This window comes from Hyperoodon ampullatus, assembly GCF_949752795.1.
Source record: "Hyperoodon ampullatus genome assembly, chromosome: 14".
In the NCBI taxonomy this organism is placed as follows: domain Eukaryota; kingdom Metazoa; phylum Chordata; class Mammalia; order Artiodactyla; family Ziphiidae; genus Hyperoodon; species Hyperoodon ampullatus.
Genome location: NC_136927.1, coordinates 71,237,603 through 71,256,676, shown reverse-complemented (window position 1 = coordinate 71,256,676; position 19,074 = coordinate 71,237,603). Strand labels below are relative to the sequence as shown.

General features: G+C 39.8%; 1 protein-coding gene across 10 annotated transcripts in view; it reads left to right on the top strand.

Moving 5' to 3' along the window:
• PTPRT (protein tyrosine phosphatase receptor type T) overlaps positions 1-19,074 on the top strand; it is a gene marked incomplete at both ends in the record, with an annotated part of 1,101,453 nt that overhangs the window by 679,990 nt on the left and 402,389 nt on the right. For all 10 annotated transcript variants that reach the window (XM_079719321.1, XM_079719325.1, XM_079719327.1 and 7 more), the window contains one exon: positions 13,936-14,045. In XM_079719321.1, the coding sequence (XP_079575447.1) occupies positions 13,936-14,045 (110 nt within the window). The remainder of the gene's footprint in view (positions 1-13,935; positions 14,046-19,074) is intronic.

Genomic DNA, 19,074 nt, shown 5'->3' with positions numbered 1-19,074 from the left:
CCGTGGTTAATTCAAGTAGGGTCCTGTGGACACTTGGTTGTTCCCATTATTTGCTATGAGAAATAATACTGTATCCAGTATTGTGCATATGTTGTTTGGTATTGTGGAGATGTATTTTCATGAGAAGTTCCTGAAAGTTGGATTACTGGGGTCAGTGCATAAATGCATATGCATTTTTGTTAGATGATGACCAATACTCCTCCATAGAAGTCCTTATCATTTTACATTTTCATCAGCAGTGTAGATTTGTTTAATCTTAACACCAAACGTGAAAAAGCAAACAGTATCATTTTTCCTATTTTGCAATAAGGAATGTAGATTCCCATATAATTTATAATAATTGTATAAAAATCTAATTGATTATTATTAATCATATAGTATATATTAACATAATATGCTTAATCACATTTAATATATCCTTAATCACATATAATACATATATTATTGCATTTAGTATAAGACATGTACTTTCATCATAGAGAAGACTGATATTTTAGGAATGAGTGCTTGTATTTTATGTGCATTTCTAACAAGGTTAATTATCTGGTTTCTCAGGTCACATGAAGCTAGAAGGAGGCTGCATGTTGCTAGGGATATGTACTTGTACAGTAACAAGATACAGTAACAAGAGGCTGCATGTTGCTAGGGACGTGTACTTGTACAGTAACAAGATGCAGCACATAAAATCTGGAAAAGAGGACAGTGAGAAAAAAAGTATAAAAAGCAATAACAACAAGGCAATAAATCCATAGTCATTTAGTTAAGGATAAAAAGCTATACACATCTTAGTAAGTGCTGAGCCATCATTTAATTAGAGCTCAGTACATTTTTAATCTTTGCAGAGATGACCTTGAGCTATCATAAAGGGTAAGGAGAAGTGCAGTTACAGTTTTTGAATGTCCATTATGAGCTAGGTGTTGTGCTGATATTCTTCATTCATACAGTCAGTTGCCAAATACTGTGATGTAGATGCTACTGATAATGGGTGGAAGAGAAATCTGAGGCACAGAGAGTTTAAGGAACCTGTCTAAGGCTACTAAGTAACAAATGGCAAAGCCAATAAATAGATCCCAAAATCTTATCTGTGCTTTTCCCCCAACCCTATCTAAGACACAATCCTATTCCTGGCCAGTATCTCCCTAAACACTCTCTTTGTTTTATCCTTTTCTGTAGTATTTATCATTACCTGAAATACTGTGTGTGTGTGTGTTTATTGTCTGCCTGGCACATAGTAGATGCTCATTAACTATTTGTTAAATGAATGAATAGCTAATATCGAAACCCATGCCTCTTTCATGATATCACGGGGCCTTGCTTACATATGCTAAGAAGGTAAAGACGTGTATAATATACTTTATTTACACTCAAAACCAGCTGATACTGGCTTGATAGAGCTAATCATTAGCCTCTCTTCTAACCTCTGAACCCAGTGATATCACATTCACTGCTTAAAATCAACCACGGTGGAGATATTTATACCATGGAAATCAGGAAACATATTGAGTTTTTATTTTATTTTGTTTTCCTGGAGAGCTGGCTGTGAAACATTTACTAATACACCACTGTATAGTTTCATTAAAAAGGTATGTTTGACACCTTAAGATATAAAAATTTATCCAGAAAAAAATTATCTTTCCTCCAGCAAGACTGGAAGTTACAAAGTGGATTGAAATTGTTTAAATCTATCTTGTCTCTATAAGACTCACAGACTCCTCTGAACCATTTTCAAATTATTTCAACTTTTAAGTTAGTTCTGAGCCTCTATAATGAACAACAACCAACTAACCGACAAATATGGCACCTGGAATGGAGAGGCAAAAAAATAAATAAATTAAAAAAAAAAAAAAAAAAACCTAGACAAGACGATAGGAAGGAAAACTTGTGCTGACTGTGCAGGGCTCTGTGCTTTTACAAAAACTGACTTGTTACTTCTCACAACTACCCTCAAAGTTCACCATTAGCCCCACTTTTCAGATACGAAAATGGAGGGGAAGAAAGAAGAGGAAAGGATAAGACAGGAGAAGAGAGGAGAAAACTTCCCTTGACAACACTCTGTCCTCCTTTATGTTGAAATGAAAATTTCCCTTAAATTACCACCTGAGTGTTAGGCACAAGAAAACATCTGGTTTAATTACAGTGAATTTACATGAACCTACTGACAAGAAGCACAGTTAAAATTAGCAATTTTAGGGTGCTTTTTTTTTTTTAAAGAGAATGAAATTATAAAGTAATTAACCTTTGTTGTAGAACTCTATCAAAGGGATGGAAAGTTCCGTGCTGTTAGATAGAAAAAGAAATGAAATTGTGGGGAGGGAATATGCGGATCCACTAAAGAATTATGAAGGAAAAAAAGAAGGGTAAAGCAACGTAGAAGATAAGACAAAACAGGAATCTTCCCTCAAGAAGTCTTTTCACAGTGAGTAAGATGGGGAAGAAAAAGACCTAGTTGAATCAAAATAAAGTACAGTTAGCCCTTTGTATCCATGGGTTCCATATCTGTGGGTTCCATATCCGCAGATTGATTTTGAAATCAATGCACGGTTGGTTAAATCCTCCCACGAGGAACCCCCAGTGTGGAAGGTCAACTGCACTGCGCCGTTTTATATAAAGAATTTAGCTTCAGTGGATTTTGTTATTTTGTTATCCTGGATCTAATTCCTGCGGACACCGAGGGTCAACTCTAAGTTGGCTTCATGGAAAAGGACTTCTTGACTTGCAGAGTGGTAGTGTGATGTGGTAAAAAGAGCCTCAGTCTGGGGCCAAGATGTGCTGATTTTTCCACTAGTAGGTGACTTTAGTGTGACTGTCGTTCAGCTTTTCTAAGCCCACACGTCTACCAGGTGATAGAAGAAAGGGGTGATTCAGAAAATACTTTGGAGTCAGAGGGATCTGGGCTCTATCTAGGCTCCATTCACTACTTTGTTGTATAACCTTGATTAAATTACTTGCATTCTGTACATTTTAGTGCCCCCATCTGTAAAATGGGGATGGTCATCCCACCAGTTTCTATATGGTGTCCTACGTGAAAGTCTATACATAAAGCATTTAATTTACTCTCTGCCAAGAACTATATTAAGTGGTGTGTGGCCAGTACCAGACTCAGCAGACTGCTTTTTAACCGAGGGTGTGTGACTTGGAAAAACCAAACCAGTGATCTGTGCAAGATTTCTGTTAGTTATGGGCAGGGGACCATCTTAAAATTACCTATAATACCTCTGTAATCCCAATTTCAAACATCTCACTCTGACCGTAGAAATGAATGGGTATGGCAGTGTTCCAGTAGAATTTTATTTACAGAACAAGCAGCTGGTTGCATTTGGCAGTGGCCATAGCTTGTTGACCCTTGATCCACACTCATTCCTCTAATGATTTCCTCCAATCCTTTGGCTTTAAAATCTATCCCTATGCTAATGATTTCTCCAGTTGACGTCTCCAGGCCAGACCTCTCCCCTGCCCTCCGGGGTCATTTATCCAAATTATCCAGTCATTTATCCTGTTAGGCCTATCCACCTGTATTGCTAATCAGCCACTGGAATTAAACATGTCCACAGCTGGCCTGATCATCCTTCAGCCGCCACCAAATTCATTCTCCTCATGCCCTTCTCCACCTCAGTTAATGGCAACTCCATTTTATCAATGGCTCAAGTCAGAAACCTTGATTCCTCACTTTTGTCACATTTAAAGCCCTGGATTGCAAACTCCGGGGAACACACCTATTCTCTATGATCGGTGCCCCCTTGCTTTGTGCAAAGCATCCCTGTTCACTCCCCACATCCCATCCATAAGCACATTCTCTTGACTCATCCTTCAATATATAGCAAGACCTTGATCATTTTTTACAGCCTCTACTGCTAGCTCTTTGGTCCAAGCCACTGCAGTCTCCAACGTGTATTATTAGAGTGGCCTCCACAATGGCCTTTCAGCTTTAGCCCTGGCCCCTGCTGTTTTCTCAACACAGCGGCCAGAAGGATCTTACTAAGCCATGTGGCAAATCACAACATCACCCCTCTGTGCATAACCTTCCAGTGGTTTCTCGTGTTACTGAGATTAAAAGCACAAGTCCTTAGGATGGCTCACGAGGTCCTATGTGACCACACTGATGCGGAAAACTTGGCCTCTGTGCGCTGGTGCCAAATCGAATCTCAAAGTTTTGGGTGAAGTAGAAAAGACTAGCTTTACTAGCTTTACTGCTTTGCCAGGCAAAGGGGAACACAGCGGGCTCATGCCCTCCAAAATCTGTGTCCCCCAATCCAGGAGGATTTGGTGAGGAGTTTTATAGCAGTAGTTCAAGGGTGGGGTTGCTGATAAGATTAGGGTGTGTGCAGGGTCTGCACTCCTTTAATCTGATTTCAGGTATTCTCCTCCTAATGAGCCTTTCTGGTTCCTTTAATTTGGCCTCAGGTGGTCTCTTGATGAGGTTATCAAACTGTGATCTTCTTTGGAATGAAGAATGCTAACATCTTACATTTGTTGGGGGTTTTAGTTCTGTAAAGAGCTCAAAGATATTGTTCTGTGCATCCCTGGAGGCAGAACCAGGACCCTGCCCCAAGGCTGCACTGTTGTTTCTTGGCTGCTCCTCCCTTGTCTCTGTCTGCATCCCCTCCCTTCCCTGATTATTACCTGTTTGAAGCTGCCCTTTCGAACTCAGGGCAGGTCAGGGAGGCTAGACTCTGTTCCCTACAAACAAAAAACAGGGGGCACAGAAAGTCTTCTGTATCCATGAGCCCCACAAGGTCCTGCCTGGTTTTAATACTACCACTTTTCTGGTTGCCTGTCTGACCTCATCTTCTTCTATGTCTGCCTTACTACATAAATCCAGTCACTGTTCTCCTCAAATGTGCCAGGTGTGTCCCTGCCTTAGGACAATTGCATTTGCCATTCCTTCTGACTAGAATAATCTTCCCACAAAAAAAACCAGGGCTGGTTTCTTCACCTCCTTCATGTCTTCGCTCAAATGTCACCTTTCAGGTGAATCTTCCTCAACCTTTCTATTATAAACTGGACTTTTCTAACACCAGACTCCTTGTCCCTCTTCCCTGCTCTGTGTATCTCCCTAGGATTTATCATTTGACATGCTGCGTGTTTCACTCTACATTTAATTATCTCTCTTCTCCCGCTTGCATGTATACCAAAGAGACAATGATGGTTTTTTTCTATTTTTGTTTACTGGTACTTCCAAGCACTTAGAACAGTGCCAGGTAGATAATAGACATGTGATAAATATATTATTGACTGAATGAATCATGAGAATCTCCTCAAAGGCAAAATAGATTTTTAAATAATTTACCATAGAAATCAGAAGAAAATTTTAGAAAGCTGTTAAATATGCTCAGTAAGCTACGAGAAGATACGGCTTCTATGATTAGCAGTACGACACTATTCAGAGACTATAGATAGATGGAAGGACACCAAAGGAAATAGTAACAATGCTGCTTCTGCAAAAGAATCAAATTGGTGATCTCCAGGCTGCACTAGAGCAGTTCTCAGAGAATGTGATGGGACCAGGGGGAGGAGCAAACACACAGAGTGTGAATCACCACAATAGCTATGAAGGAGATACTATTTTAATCCTCATTTTAAAGTAAGGAAATGGAGTCATTTTAAAGTAAGGAAACTGAGTCACAGAGAGGTTAAGCAACTTGCCTCAGGTTGTACAACAAATAAGTGGTGAGAATGGGACATAAACCCAGGCAGTCTGGCTCAGCCCATGATGTTAGTACTACATTACAGGTCTGCATGATGAAAATGAGAGTTTTGATTCAAGATGGTCATCTGATCATTCTTCTTAAACTACCTTCCCAAAGGAATAGAAAAATGCCTTTCATTCTGCCCTGAGAACTATAAGAGGATGCCGTACCCATGCCAGAGGAATTAATGCAGAGCAATGTTGGGGGAGGGGGACCTACGTGGAGAAAATATGACTGAGTTGTGACTTCACCAAAAGAAACCACCCCCTCCACTGCCACCCAGTCTCTTGGGGCACAAGAAGAAGGAACTTCTAAGCCCAATTGCATAAATACCCTCAAACTCTGCCCAAGGCTAAAGCTTCAGTTAAAGCTCAGTATGACTTAAAAAGAAAATATCCTTGTATACCAGGAATAAAAAAGACCTTCTTACCCTGATAAAGGGTAACTATAAGAAACTTACAAACACCACACCCAAGGATGAAATAATAAAATCATTTCCTTTAAAGTTGGAAAGTACACAGATGCTTATCATTATCTCCACTAAATATTGTATTGGTGGCTTTGGTAGAAGACAAGAAAATTAAATAAATAGTTAAAAGATTGGAAAATAACAAAATTATCATTAACTGCAGATGCTATGGTTATTTATTAGATAACCCAAAGAAATTTACACACAATTCATTAGAATTAATAAGAGAATATAGCATGTTTGACAAAGAACTCAACATTAAAAAATCCATTGCATTTTCATTCACCTAAAAAGTATGTGTTTTTTTAAGATACTATTTATGATACCAATAAAAATATATGGTTTTTAGGAATAAACCTAACAAAAAGATTTCAAGGTATATAGTATATGTAAATGTATAAAGCACTGAAGGACATTAAAGAAGACCTAAGTAAGAGATACACCATGTTTATGGGTAGGAAAACCCAATTTATAAAGCCATAATATATAAAGACATTTATGGTCTCCCAATTGATCTATATTTCATGCGACTTCAATAGAAAAATGAGACTTTTGTTTTGAAAATTTACAAGCTAGTCCTAAAATGTATATGCAAGGAGAAAAGACAAGAATAGTAAGACAGCCCTGAACACAAAATGCATATTTGCAGGCCTTGCTCTACTAGCTACAAAACTTACAAATCTTTGTTAATTTAGAAGACACGGTATTTCTAATTCAAAAAGATACATGGACCCCAATGTTCATAGCAGCATAATTTACAATTGCCAAGGTATGGAAGCAACCTAAGTGTCCATCAACAGATGAATGGATAAAGAAGATGTGGTATATACACACAGTGGAATACTATTCAGCCATAAAAAAGAATGAAATAATGCCATTTGCAGCAGCATGGATGGACTTGGAGGGCGTTATGCTAAGTGAAAGACAGACAAAGACAAATACTGTATGATATCACTTATATGTGGAATCTAAAAAATACAACAAACTAGTGAATGAAACAAAAAAGAAGCAGGCTCACAGATATAGAGAACAAATTAATGGTTACCAGTGGGGAGAGGGAACGGGGAGGGGCAATATCAGGGGGAAAAAGGGGTTATTATGGGATTATATGAAATCATGTGTGTTAAACTTTTGAAAATTGTAAAGCACTATAGAATTTAAAGAATCATTCAATTAATAAAAAAGGCATGATATTGACACAGGAATAGTCTAATACAACAATTGAAAAAATAGAGAGAATGTAGAAATAGACCCATACATATGTGGAAAAGTGATGGAAGGCAGAGGGAGCACATGGCAGATCAGTTAAGTAAATAAAACTTTGTTTTCATTAAGTAGTGCTAGGACAGAGAGGAAGAATTGAAATTAGATCCCTACCTCATGCTTTATGTGAAAACACGATTACAGATGAGTTGCAGACATTTTATAAAAGGTATGACTTTAAAACTGAAGAAAGTTTAAGGGAATAATCTTATGACTTCAGGGTAGAGAAAGTATTTCTTAAATAAGAATATTTTATTTGGATTTATTATTTTCGTTTGCATTTATCTGATCCTGAGATAAGGACTCAAATGCAAGTAGTTTATTTAGGAGATGATCCAGGGCACACTGGTAAGTAGAGAGAAGTGAATCAGGGAATGGAAGGAAGCCAATAAAATGTGCATTATCAAGAAAATTACCATGGGAATCACTGGGTTTTAGAGCAGTGCCACTCCACCTGTAATCCAGAGACCAGCACTGACTCATGAACTCTTTCAGGTCCTTGACAAGATAATTACAGAAAAAGAGATTAAGTATTTTAAAGGAGGAGCTTGCATTTTCTATGTTTTTATATTTCACTTTTACTTTTTGATTTTACTTTCCTATTCTTTTAAAAAATTTTATGATAGTATCAGTCCACAGTGGGTTGAAAATAATAAAGAAAATTAATAATAATAATGATGATAACAATAATAAGGGTTTCGGTATTTGAGGTAGTTTGAGAAATATTATTAGAACATATCTCAGAGTTAACCCAACCAATGGTGAAGAGACCAGAATATTCATACATTAACATCCTTTCATTGCTTGAAGAATGTTTTGGGGACATTAACTCTGGCACTTTTTGCTTACCCTGTGTGGAGACCAAGTTTGCTTCCACAGCCTTCAGGTAGAGTAGCAAGTGTTTTGCAGTGAGCATCAGTATATGGGCAGTAAGCACCAACAGCATCTGCTGCTATTTTTTTTCCAGCTTTGTTGAGGTATATTTGATAAATCAAATTGTTTATATTTAAGATCTACAACATGATGATTTGATATAGGTATACATTGTGAAATGATTACCACCATCAAGTCAGTAGTGTTTCTTTTTCCCATACAAAAAAAGAGAAAAACTGATAAATTTGACCACAGCAAAATTAAGAACTGATCTTTGTCCAAAGGTAACGTAAAGGCACAGGGAAGACAAAAACCAAGAGAATATTTTTATAACACACATAGCCAATAAAAGGATCCATAGCAAAGATATGCAAAGAACCTCTACAAATCAATAAGAAGAAGACAGTAATGTCCAAAAAAACACTAAAAGATGCTCATCCTCTTTAGAAAACAGACAAAAACAAATAAAATCTCAATGATCTATCATTTCACACTTACCAGATGGTCTAGAATATAAAAACCTTACAATACCAAGTGTTTGTAAGGATGTAGAGACGTAGGAGCTTTCAGAACATTGTTGGAGGGAGTGTACATTGCTGCCACCGCTCTGGAGACTCATTTGGCATTACTCAGGAAAGCTGAAGACAGATATTGCCCTTAGTCTACCTATCCTATTTCTAGGTATACCTTAGTGAAATCATATATATTTTCAACCAAATGTACAAAAACATTCATAGGAGCAATGCTTTAAGATAGCCCCATCGGGAAATAGTCTTAATGTCTGCCTATAGTAATAAATAAGAAATATAGAAAATAAATAAGACTCGATTCATAAAATTTAGATGAATGAAATACAGCTACATGCATTAGTGGGGATGAATCTCAAAACAGCATTGAGTGACACATGCAAATCATGCAATACAAACGCTCAGTTTTATGTATATAAAGGAAACCAGGAAAAACTAAATGATATTTTGTCTTGAGATAGATGTATATACTTATAACTCCAAATAAAGAGAATGATTAACATAAAATTCAGGATAATATGCATTTTTTTTGTTCATGGGGTGGAGAGTAGGAGTCAAGAGTGTAAGACACAAAGGATGCTCCAATGATACAGTGAGGTTTTATTTCTTAGATTGGATAGTGGGTACGTGCATGTTCATTTCATAATTATTATTTAAATATACATTTGTTACACATAATTTTGTCATATGTTTCATAAGAGAAACTCCTTAATGTAATGCAAAAATAATATGAAAAAAGTAATAAAATCCTAGGAATACAGTTTGTAAGAAATGAAAAAACATTTTTAACTGGGAGACCTAAAAAGAAAACATTAAGAAATGAGAATTAATACAATATGACTGGCAGGAGGACTTGTTATCAAAAAGGTGTCATTTGTCCCCCAGAGAAGTGAAGAATGCAAGGGAAATAAAGATGCTGACGGAACATTTTTGAAGTTTTGTAAAATTATTCCAGTATTCTTCTGGAAGAATACATGGGTAGTGATAGTCCAGAAAACTTTGCAAAAGAATGATGATATTTGGAAAGGACCTGTTCTACTGAATATTAAAACATGCTCTATCAACACAACAGAGAGATACTGTCAGAATAGAAGCTATGACTCAATGAAATTGAGCAGAAAGCCAACAACATATGCTAGAATATAAAATAATTTAATGTGATAATAAAATGGCATTTTAAATCACTGGGGAAAGTTTTGACTGGTCAATTTATTGTCCTAAGAATATTGTAAAGAACTCTAGTGAGATTTCCATTTTGTACAGTACATAAAACTGATCCCATATGGATTAAAGTGTTAGGTTTAAAAAGAAAAAGTTGGGAATAAAGCATAAAATAGAAGGCAGAAAATACAGATGACTATTCATCTGATGTTGGGTAAAAAAGAGAATTTGCTCTGAGCTAGTACGAAAAGAGGAGCCCGGGTGGTGGTCCTAGCTTGATACGCCCCATCCCAGCCTGCATCTGATACAGCCTTCTTAGTGAGCAGCACCAGCACCTCTCTGTTCAGCTCACCTTTCACCTCTTAAAGCTTCTCCAGGTTCCTGACGAAGCTCCTCCTCCAGGACACTTTTGGTAGATGGTTTCACTCTCTCTTCTCAAGAAAGTAGAGCCATTAGAGGACACCTCAACCCCCCTCTTCAGAGCACTTGCACATTTTCTTCCTCTTATCTCACAGAGGGAAGGATGCTCTCTTTCCACCCACCCCTGCCCTGGCATTTTCAGGACCCTACTAAGGTCAGTTTTTTCCTCTCTCTTTCCTATCCTTCTACCTCCAATTTTGGATTTTTTCCTGGTTGCCTTTAGTCATGCTATAACCTCTCCCTCTTTGGGAGGGGGCAGTACTTTAGCTCCATGTCGCATTCCTGCTCCTTCTTGCATTTGCCTCCCTTCACAGCCAAAACGTTTACTCATCTCAACACAAGTAAACATTTTGTTTGTTTGTTTACTCGCCTCACCTTCCACTGTCTTCTCCACCCATTAAAAGATGACTTATGACACCAGTGTTCTCCCTAAATTACCCTTGCTCAGCTCACAAGTAACCTTGAAGACACTACATTCAGTGAGCAAACAGAAGGTTGCATCTTACTCAGCATCCACACCTGTCACTGTTAACCAATACCTTTTGGCTCCTCCCTTGGTTGCTTCAGTGACAGCCCACCTTCCTGGTTTGCTGTTGCCTCTCTGAACACGGCTTCCCAGTTTCCGAGTTTCTTTGTTTTCTTTGTTAAGTTTGGAGTTCCTCTTGCCTTAGTCCTAGACTTGCTACTTTTGTCCTCCTCTGCACTCTGGCTACAAGATCTACTCCCTGCCCATGGTTTCAGTGCCTAAACATCACTACCCACTGCCCCCACCCCACTGCTACAACATTGCACCCTGGGTGTTCTGCATACTTGTCCAGTGAATTATGACAGAACTGAGCTTGCCAACTTCCTTTCCAAGACTAGGCATCCTCTAAGGCTCCCTTTCTATGAACAACCTCTGATCCACCCCATTGGTATGAAACAGAAGAGCTGAGGTTTACCTTGACACGTCTCTTTGCTCCATCACCACCAAATCACAGGAGCTCCCCCAAATCTCTGACACAGTCTAATTCTCTTCTACACTACCATCACCCTGGTCCAAGCTACCATCTTCTCTCCCCAGGATGGCTTTTCTCCTTCCACACTTTCCTCCACAAAGCCATCCACTGCTCTCCAACACCCACCCTCCCCAGGATTGTCCTAGTAGCTTCTACTTATCCATCGACCCTAACTCACTTTCTACTCATTATCCTGATTTGCCAGGCTAGATTTTCTCTGCTGGTTATAATTCTTCCAACACCTTATGTGTTTACCTCAAAGTCCTGATAACAACATTAAGAAACTAATTATGAGTGCAATTATTTATTTAATGTAGTCTCCCTTTCCAGACTACAAGCTTTATCAAGGATTTGACTATATCTTTCTTTGTCCCTGGTGTATCCATAATGTCTGTCACCAAGTCCCTTGGTCATATTAAGTATTCAATAAATATTTGTGGAAAGGATGACGGGATAAGGAAAAGCAATAAGAGATCTGAATACTTAGAAGTTTCTACATACCTAAAAGATTTAAAAAGTAAATGAAGAACTGACCAAAACTATTGTAACCTATGCAAAAAAGCTTAAAAACAGATGGTAAATCATAAGACAATGATGAACAGAAATGAAGAGCCATCCAGGAAAATGAGCACAGGGTATAGAGAGCATGTTCATAAAAGAATCAATGCAAATGGCCAATTAAACTGAAAAACAAATCTGTGCTCTCCAGTATTCTAAAAAAGATACAACTACATATGCTTAATCTTTTAAATAGTCGTTGTTGTCATGGATTGGGAATTGGCATATCCTTCTGTTTGGGGAGCCCAGAATTGTGTGAACTTTCCGGAAGGCAATCTGGTAATATGTGTCAAAAGCCTTAAAGATAAAATAGTTCATCTACTTTGGCCCAATAAATTAATTTCCAAGAATTTATCTTAGGGACATCAGCAGAGTTGCATTCAAACACTTATTTGTAAGAATGCTCATTTCAGTGTTATTATAATCATAAAGAATTCAAACCAACTTTAATGCCCAATAATAAAGGATTGGTGACTATAATGGGGCATATCCTGCTCTAAGTAGCCATTAAAATGCATGGCCCCAAAGAACATTTAAGGATTTTTTTAAAACTGTTATCTGTTTAGTGATAAAGGAAGGTCACAACACAATATGCACAGTAGGAGTTTAATTTTTAAAAATAAAATATGTATATGCATAGTCATGTGAAAATACTGGAAAAGTATCTCCAGTTACAGGGATTATGAGTGATTTTGTTTTCTTTTTTAAAAAATCTTTTTTTGTAGATTTTTAATATTCAACAAATTCTGTGTATCATGTTCGTAATGAGAAAAACTAAATATATTTTAATTTAACAATAGGGAACTGATTGCAACATACGGCCGTGGCTATATCTAGAGAGGCATAGCATGATGATTAAGAGTATATGCTTTGAAGCTCACAGACAGGTGTTCACTTCCCTCTTTGCAACTTAAGAGCCATATGACCTTGAACAAGTTATTTAATCTCTTAGCCTCAGTTCCCTTATCAGCAGAAAGGAGATAATACATACTGGGCAGAGCTGTTTTGTAGCTTAAATGAAATAATGTATGTAGAATTCTGATCACAGAGTAAGCACTTAGTAAAAATACCTGTGTTTGTAATGCCAAAATATAAATAGATCCTGTAATGACTTACATGAATTCATGATCCTCTAGGGGGTTATAACGGGAAGTTGGGGGAATCATTATTTTATGGTTCAGCATCTTCCAGACTGTCATAATGATGGTGGAATTCAGCAGGAGGATGCTGGCAGGAAGACTTATCTGGGTACAGAAACAGCCCAGGAAAGGTTTTGCTCATTAGGGCAAAATGCTGGCATAGGTCATTGACTCATCTCTTTGTCCAACCTGCAAATGGTTGTTATGCATCTACCATGTGTCAGGCATCGGAGACTCAGCAGCTAGACAAATGAGCTGCCCTCTAATTAGACTGAAGTTTCAAGACACATAGTTCCTGGTAGATTCAGGGATTAGGAAACTATGGAAGCACTTCCCGTAGCTGGAGAAAGCTTGACAGGTTTGGGAAAATGGTAGTGACGTTCACGTTGCATTCCTCAAATACCAATCCTAAGGCAAGAGTCTAATTCCAGAATCCTACTGCTGGCAGGGCTGGGACCTACAGATGTCGTCTTTACCCTGGTCAGTTTTAGTTCCAGAATAAACTTGCTCAGAGCCTGCAGATGAAAAGCCATCAGTCTTCCAGAAAAATGTTTAGCCAACTATGGCCCATGGGTGAACTCCAGCCCTTGCCTGTTTCTAGAAGTAAATTTTTTTTGGAACACAGACATGCCCATTTATTTATGGATTGTCTATGGATGTTTTTGTGCTACAGGTGCCAAAGTTGAGTAGTTATAACAGGGACTGTATGGCCCACAAAGCCTAAAATATTTATTATCTGACCCTTTACAGGATAATTTTGCTGACTTCTGTTCTAGGTCAATGAGGCTGGAGAAATGAGATGGAAGGTGACATCAAGTTCCTAATTTTTTCCTTCTGTAGTTCCAGGAGCTGTTCCTCTGGAGTCCATCCAAGGGGGTCCCTTTGAGGAGAAGATCTACATCCAGTGGAAACCTCCCAATGAGACCAACGGGGTCATCACGCTCTACGAGGTAAGGAGGCGCCTGTAACTGTATCACTTGGCTTGGCTTTATTCAGTTTACTTCAGCCTGAAGTTGGCAAATACCGACTGTGTGCAGAGCTCCATCAAGGGCACAAAGGTGAGTGAGACACAACTTACTGGAAGGTTTCTGATAATACAGTGGGAAAAAAACACAGGGGCATCAATCGAGCTGTCTTGATAGCCCTAGTGGCAAAGAAAATTGGGCATTGAAAGGATTATTGATCTCTTCAGCAAAGGCATTAGGACTCAAGGAGTCAGGTAGTCCTGGCACAGCTGAGCAGACCCAGGCCTGGCAAACAGTACTTGCAGTTCCTCTGGAAAATCACAACACTCACATGATTCTCATGGTACCCATATCATTCCCTGGGCTTCCAGAATGATCCCAATGTCATTCTCTAACTGGGGGTACATGATTCTTGAGCTTTGATGTTGCTCTGTGGCTAAGGCATATGGTGATGCCTTGGCCACAGAGCCAAGGTGATGGTGTTGAAAGCCCTTCTCCCAGGATTAGCAGGGTCTTATATCAGAGATGGAGCAAAATGTCCTTGGACAAGAATGCTCCCATCAAGCCAACACAATGTGGCTTCACTGAATACTTTCAAAATTAGAATAAATGGTATAGAAGCTCATTGCAAAGCAAAAGCAAACAAACAGTAAAACTTCAATAAGGCTGATATAGGTAAATGCTAATATGGGGATATGGGCAAGATTGACTTTCTTCCCACCCCTTGTATTCTGAGACACCACAAGGTTGTTGATACAGATTATAATAAAATGCAGCAATGCAGAGAAAGGGCATGGAAACTGAAGCTGGAAGGATGGAGTCTGGTATCCTAGTAGTCCTACCACCATCTCAAGTGACCTTTAGCAGGTTCTTCCTCTCTTCAAGCCTCAGTTTTCTCATCTGTAAGATGGGGGAGGTTAATTGTTGCTTCAGGTTTTCTCTAAGGAGTCTGAGGGGGGAAAGGTGATAAGCATCCCAGGCTGAAATACACTATAGGCTCATGGAGGGACTAAAGACTCTCAGGGCTCATGCAGAAAGGTACACCTGTTGAGAGAGAGCTTGGGGAAGAATATCCCCGCCATAAGGGAGGATGAGCTCTGGGGAGGAAAGTCAAGGAATATTGATGAGGGAGAAATATTCAGGGTAAATCTGATGGACACAAATTCGCTAGAGAGACCTGGATGGACCTCAGAGCTGAGGGAAGAGAAAACTGTCTTATCATGTACAGGGTGCTGGAGAAAACACCTTCAGGAAACACCTTATCTCACTCCATCCAGTGTTCCTCAGAGGCAGAGCTGTCTAACATCTCCATCTTGGAACATGGGCTTAGGAGAAGCATCCTTCCCACAGATGCTGCTAAAGGAGAGGAGGTACTCATACTGATAGACCTTGCCTGGGACACATTCAACACCTTATTAGGGAAGAGAAGGACTGGAAACTCAACTGAAACAAAACCCAGTCATTTAAAAGCTACACACTGTTCTCTGTAAAGCACAGGCTGCGATCATACACACTCACATACACACTCACATACACACAGATGAGATAGACATCTACCCACCTGCCCTTTGTAAAGCAGAGGGAAAGGACCCAGGACTTAAGGTGTTAAGTTGCTTGGTGTTGTTATATAAATGGCTCTCAATGCCAGATGTTGAAGACTTTTGGAATTCACAGGCCAGTAACATTTCAAATGGTTTGGGGGAACCAACATAGAGTACTTTACCATCTTTTATTAACATTGTTTCATAAAAGACAATTTCAAAAATACAGAAAGGACATAATCTCAGAATACAAGGCAGTCCTTTAAATTGAATAAATTTAGCTTTATGGGTCACTCATGACATTCTCCTTATTTTTTCCTCATTTTTCCTTGAATTGAGGACAGCTCTGGCTTGAAAAGACTCTGGTTCTTCTACCTACCTGCCTTTGGAAACCACAGGTCTAGGCCGTGTTGCAGGTAGAGTCATATCTCTACACAGATTTCTTCCACAGGAGCAGTATCCCTCTTGCTCTAATATGCACTGCACTGGGCTAGGAAACCCTTGATTGTGATTCCACAGTAAGAAGAAAGAAATAGATAGAGAGAGAACAAGAGTGCAAACATAACTGTGAGTTAGACACACTGAGCAATAGCTCCCTGAAGGGGCTGCTGAACTCACGTTTGGCTGCTTGCTGCTCGAAAGCCAGTACTTGAGAGACAAACGTTGGTTGGAAAGGAAAGTTTGTTTTATTCAGGAGGCTAGCAACCTGGGGAGAAGGCAGACTCATGTCCAAAAGCCAACTCCCCACTGCCAATCAGAGGGCAAGAGCTTTTAAAGGGGGAGTTTCAGGGATGTATAGGCGGAGGGAGGGGGTTAAGTGCAGCAAAGCACAGTGAGCTCTGACAGTCATCTTGGAATTGGTCATAGAGTGGTCTGATCAGCATCATATTGATTGTTTTAAGTATAGTTCATCTTCAGTTCCGGGGTCAGTTTGTTCCCATTTCCTTGAAGTTAGTTCTGGGAATTGTGTCAGATGGAGCAGCTTATGTCATGGCTACAGTCTGGTCGTCGTGTAGTTAACTTCTTCCACCTGGTGAGAGTTTCAGTATCTGCAAGATAGCTCAAAGAATGTGGCTCAGAATATTATCTGTAGCCCTTGAGGAAGAACTAAAGGTCTCTGACTTTGCTTAATGGCTAAACTATTATTACTTTGTTTTATTTGACTGCTTTCGTTTGTTTCTGCATTTCCTCACTTTAAATTTATTCTTTGGCTAAAGTTTTTCTACAGACAAGAGGCAGGCGGAGGACATGGGGGGTGGTTCTGTCCTGAGAAGGCCCCATAGGGTCCTGCTCTGTTCCGAAGGTGGACTCATAGATGGTACGCTGTCTGGAACTCTGGGCACAAAAGTACACACAGATTAGGACAACACACCTTTCTTCTCACTTCTCTGTGAACCCAGTGCCTTGTGGATATTCAAAGACGAGTGGCTGGGATATTGGCCTTCCCATGAGGGACTCTACTGGAAACAGCTGTGGTGAGACACCTTCAGGTAGTTTCTTGGCTGCTCCTTGGGCTGTAATACAGAGAACCAGAGCTAGAAGGCGGCCGCCGTCTGACTTGGTTGAGCATCTGAGGTTACCTTTTGGGAATATGCCAAACTTCTGGGTTGACGCTGTGAAGGGACCTAAGGAGGTCATGGGCTTAGGCCTTATATTTTGACCATAAGCATGGCTGTGACCATGTGTGTCACAAACCAGTGAGGCCTCAGAAGGTAAGAATGTTGACTTTTGAGGTCAGGCAGCCTAGATCTGAATCCCAGCTCTGCCACTTCCTTGCTGTGTAACCTTGGGTACATTAAGAAACTGCTCATTTACATTTATTAATAAACATCAATATATGTTTAGTACTGTGTTTGGCATTTAGAAATAGCCTTGAAAAATATTAGCTCTTGCTATTACATAAAAATGAGGCCACTGAGACTTGGAGAGGTGAAATGTAAAGACCGAGGTTATGCAACTCATGGGTCCTGAATTCAAGTGCAGGTGTCTTGCCCCTTATTCAGTGTGGTCCGTGGACCAGCAGCACTGGCTTTACCTGGGAGCTGGTTAGAAATACAGCATCTCAGACCCCACCAGACCTCCTGAAGCAGAGTCTTCATTTTACCAAGATCCCTGGGTGATTCACATGGGCATTAAAGTTTGAGAAGCACGGCTCTAGACTGCACTGTTCTTCAGAAAGTTTCAGCAGGGTGGGGAGTCTCCCCCACGCTGGGCTCAACCCAGTCCTGCCTCAGATGGTGAGCAGGAGACCTTGCTTTTAAAGACACTTATAACAGAACATGTATTTATGAGGCAAGTTCCAAATTTAATTAGATGAAACCAATTTGATTTTTAAAATTAGGTTCTGGTTATAATTTCTAGAGAGAAATCCATAAATTAAAAATCACCCTTTTCTGATCTCAGAAAGTACATTTTGTGGCAAGGAAAAAATCAGACAACACAAATGGAAGAGGAATCCAGGATTGTCTCTGCCTTCCTATGTACAACCTTGGACTCAGCAAAGTCAAAAGCCAAAAAGAGGAGGGAGTGAAGAAGAGTTATAACTTTGTAAATATTGTAAAAATTGTTAACCACAGCAGGTCTAAGTAGTATGTCATATGTTAAGATGAAATTCCCTTCCCCGTGGGTCCAAGTCATAACCTATGGGCCCACCCTTGGACAGTTCTGCCCTCCAAAGTCGGAATGGCTTTGATTATGTTCCATTCAGTCTCTGGGCCTCAGTCCCCTCTTTGTAATATGAAGGTGTCAAGTAAAAATATGAAGGAAAAGTAAATCCACGCCAATCCCACAGAACCAAAGTTTTACACCTCATTTTGGATTTGCTCTGCTGTTGAAACCTTGCCTGTGGCCAGAGACTTCAAAGGCAAAGCAGTGATGACACTTGAAGGAAAACAGCTAGTGTAAAGGCCCTGCAGTAGGAATGACTCTGGCCTGTTTGACAAGTAGGAAGGAGGTCAGAGTGACTGAAGCCTCGTGAGCATGGAGGACAGTGATGAGGCCATGTGGAGAGTGGGTGGGCAGAGTCAGGTTATGCAAGGCTTCTAGAGTTTGCGCTTTCTCCTGAGAGGAACAGAAAACACCCTAGGAGGATTTTAAGCAGAGGAGTGAAGGAATCATATTTACATTCTTAAAAAAATCACCTGGCTGTTGCGTGGCTAGTGGCTGTGAGCACATAAGCATCTCAGGGACACCTGGAAAATGTGCCAGGAGGCAAGGACATTTAACTCATCTATGATACTGCAGTGAGGCCTCAACTATTTGTTGGAAGCCCTTGCATCCAGGTGGAAGAGGTGAAAACTTTGTCACATCTGCTTTTTCCTTGTTGCCTCTTTCTGGACTTGGACACCTTCCTTTCAGTCAGGAGTTCTTATCTTGAAGAGCTCCCTGGAACCATGGACTTAGATTCTGACCTCCCATCCCTAAGGGCTGGGAGTCTAGCCCCCTACCCTGATGCCACCCCAGGGCTGTGAAAC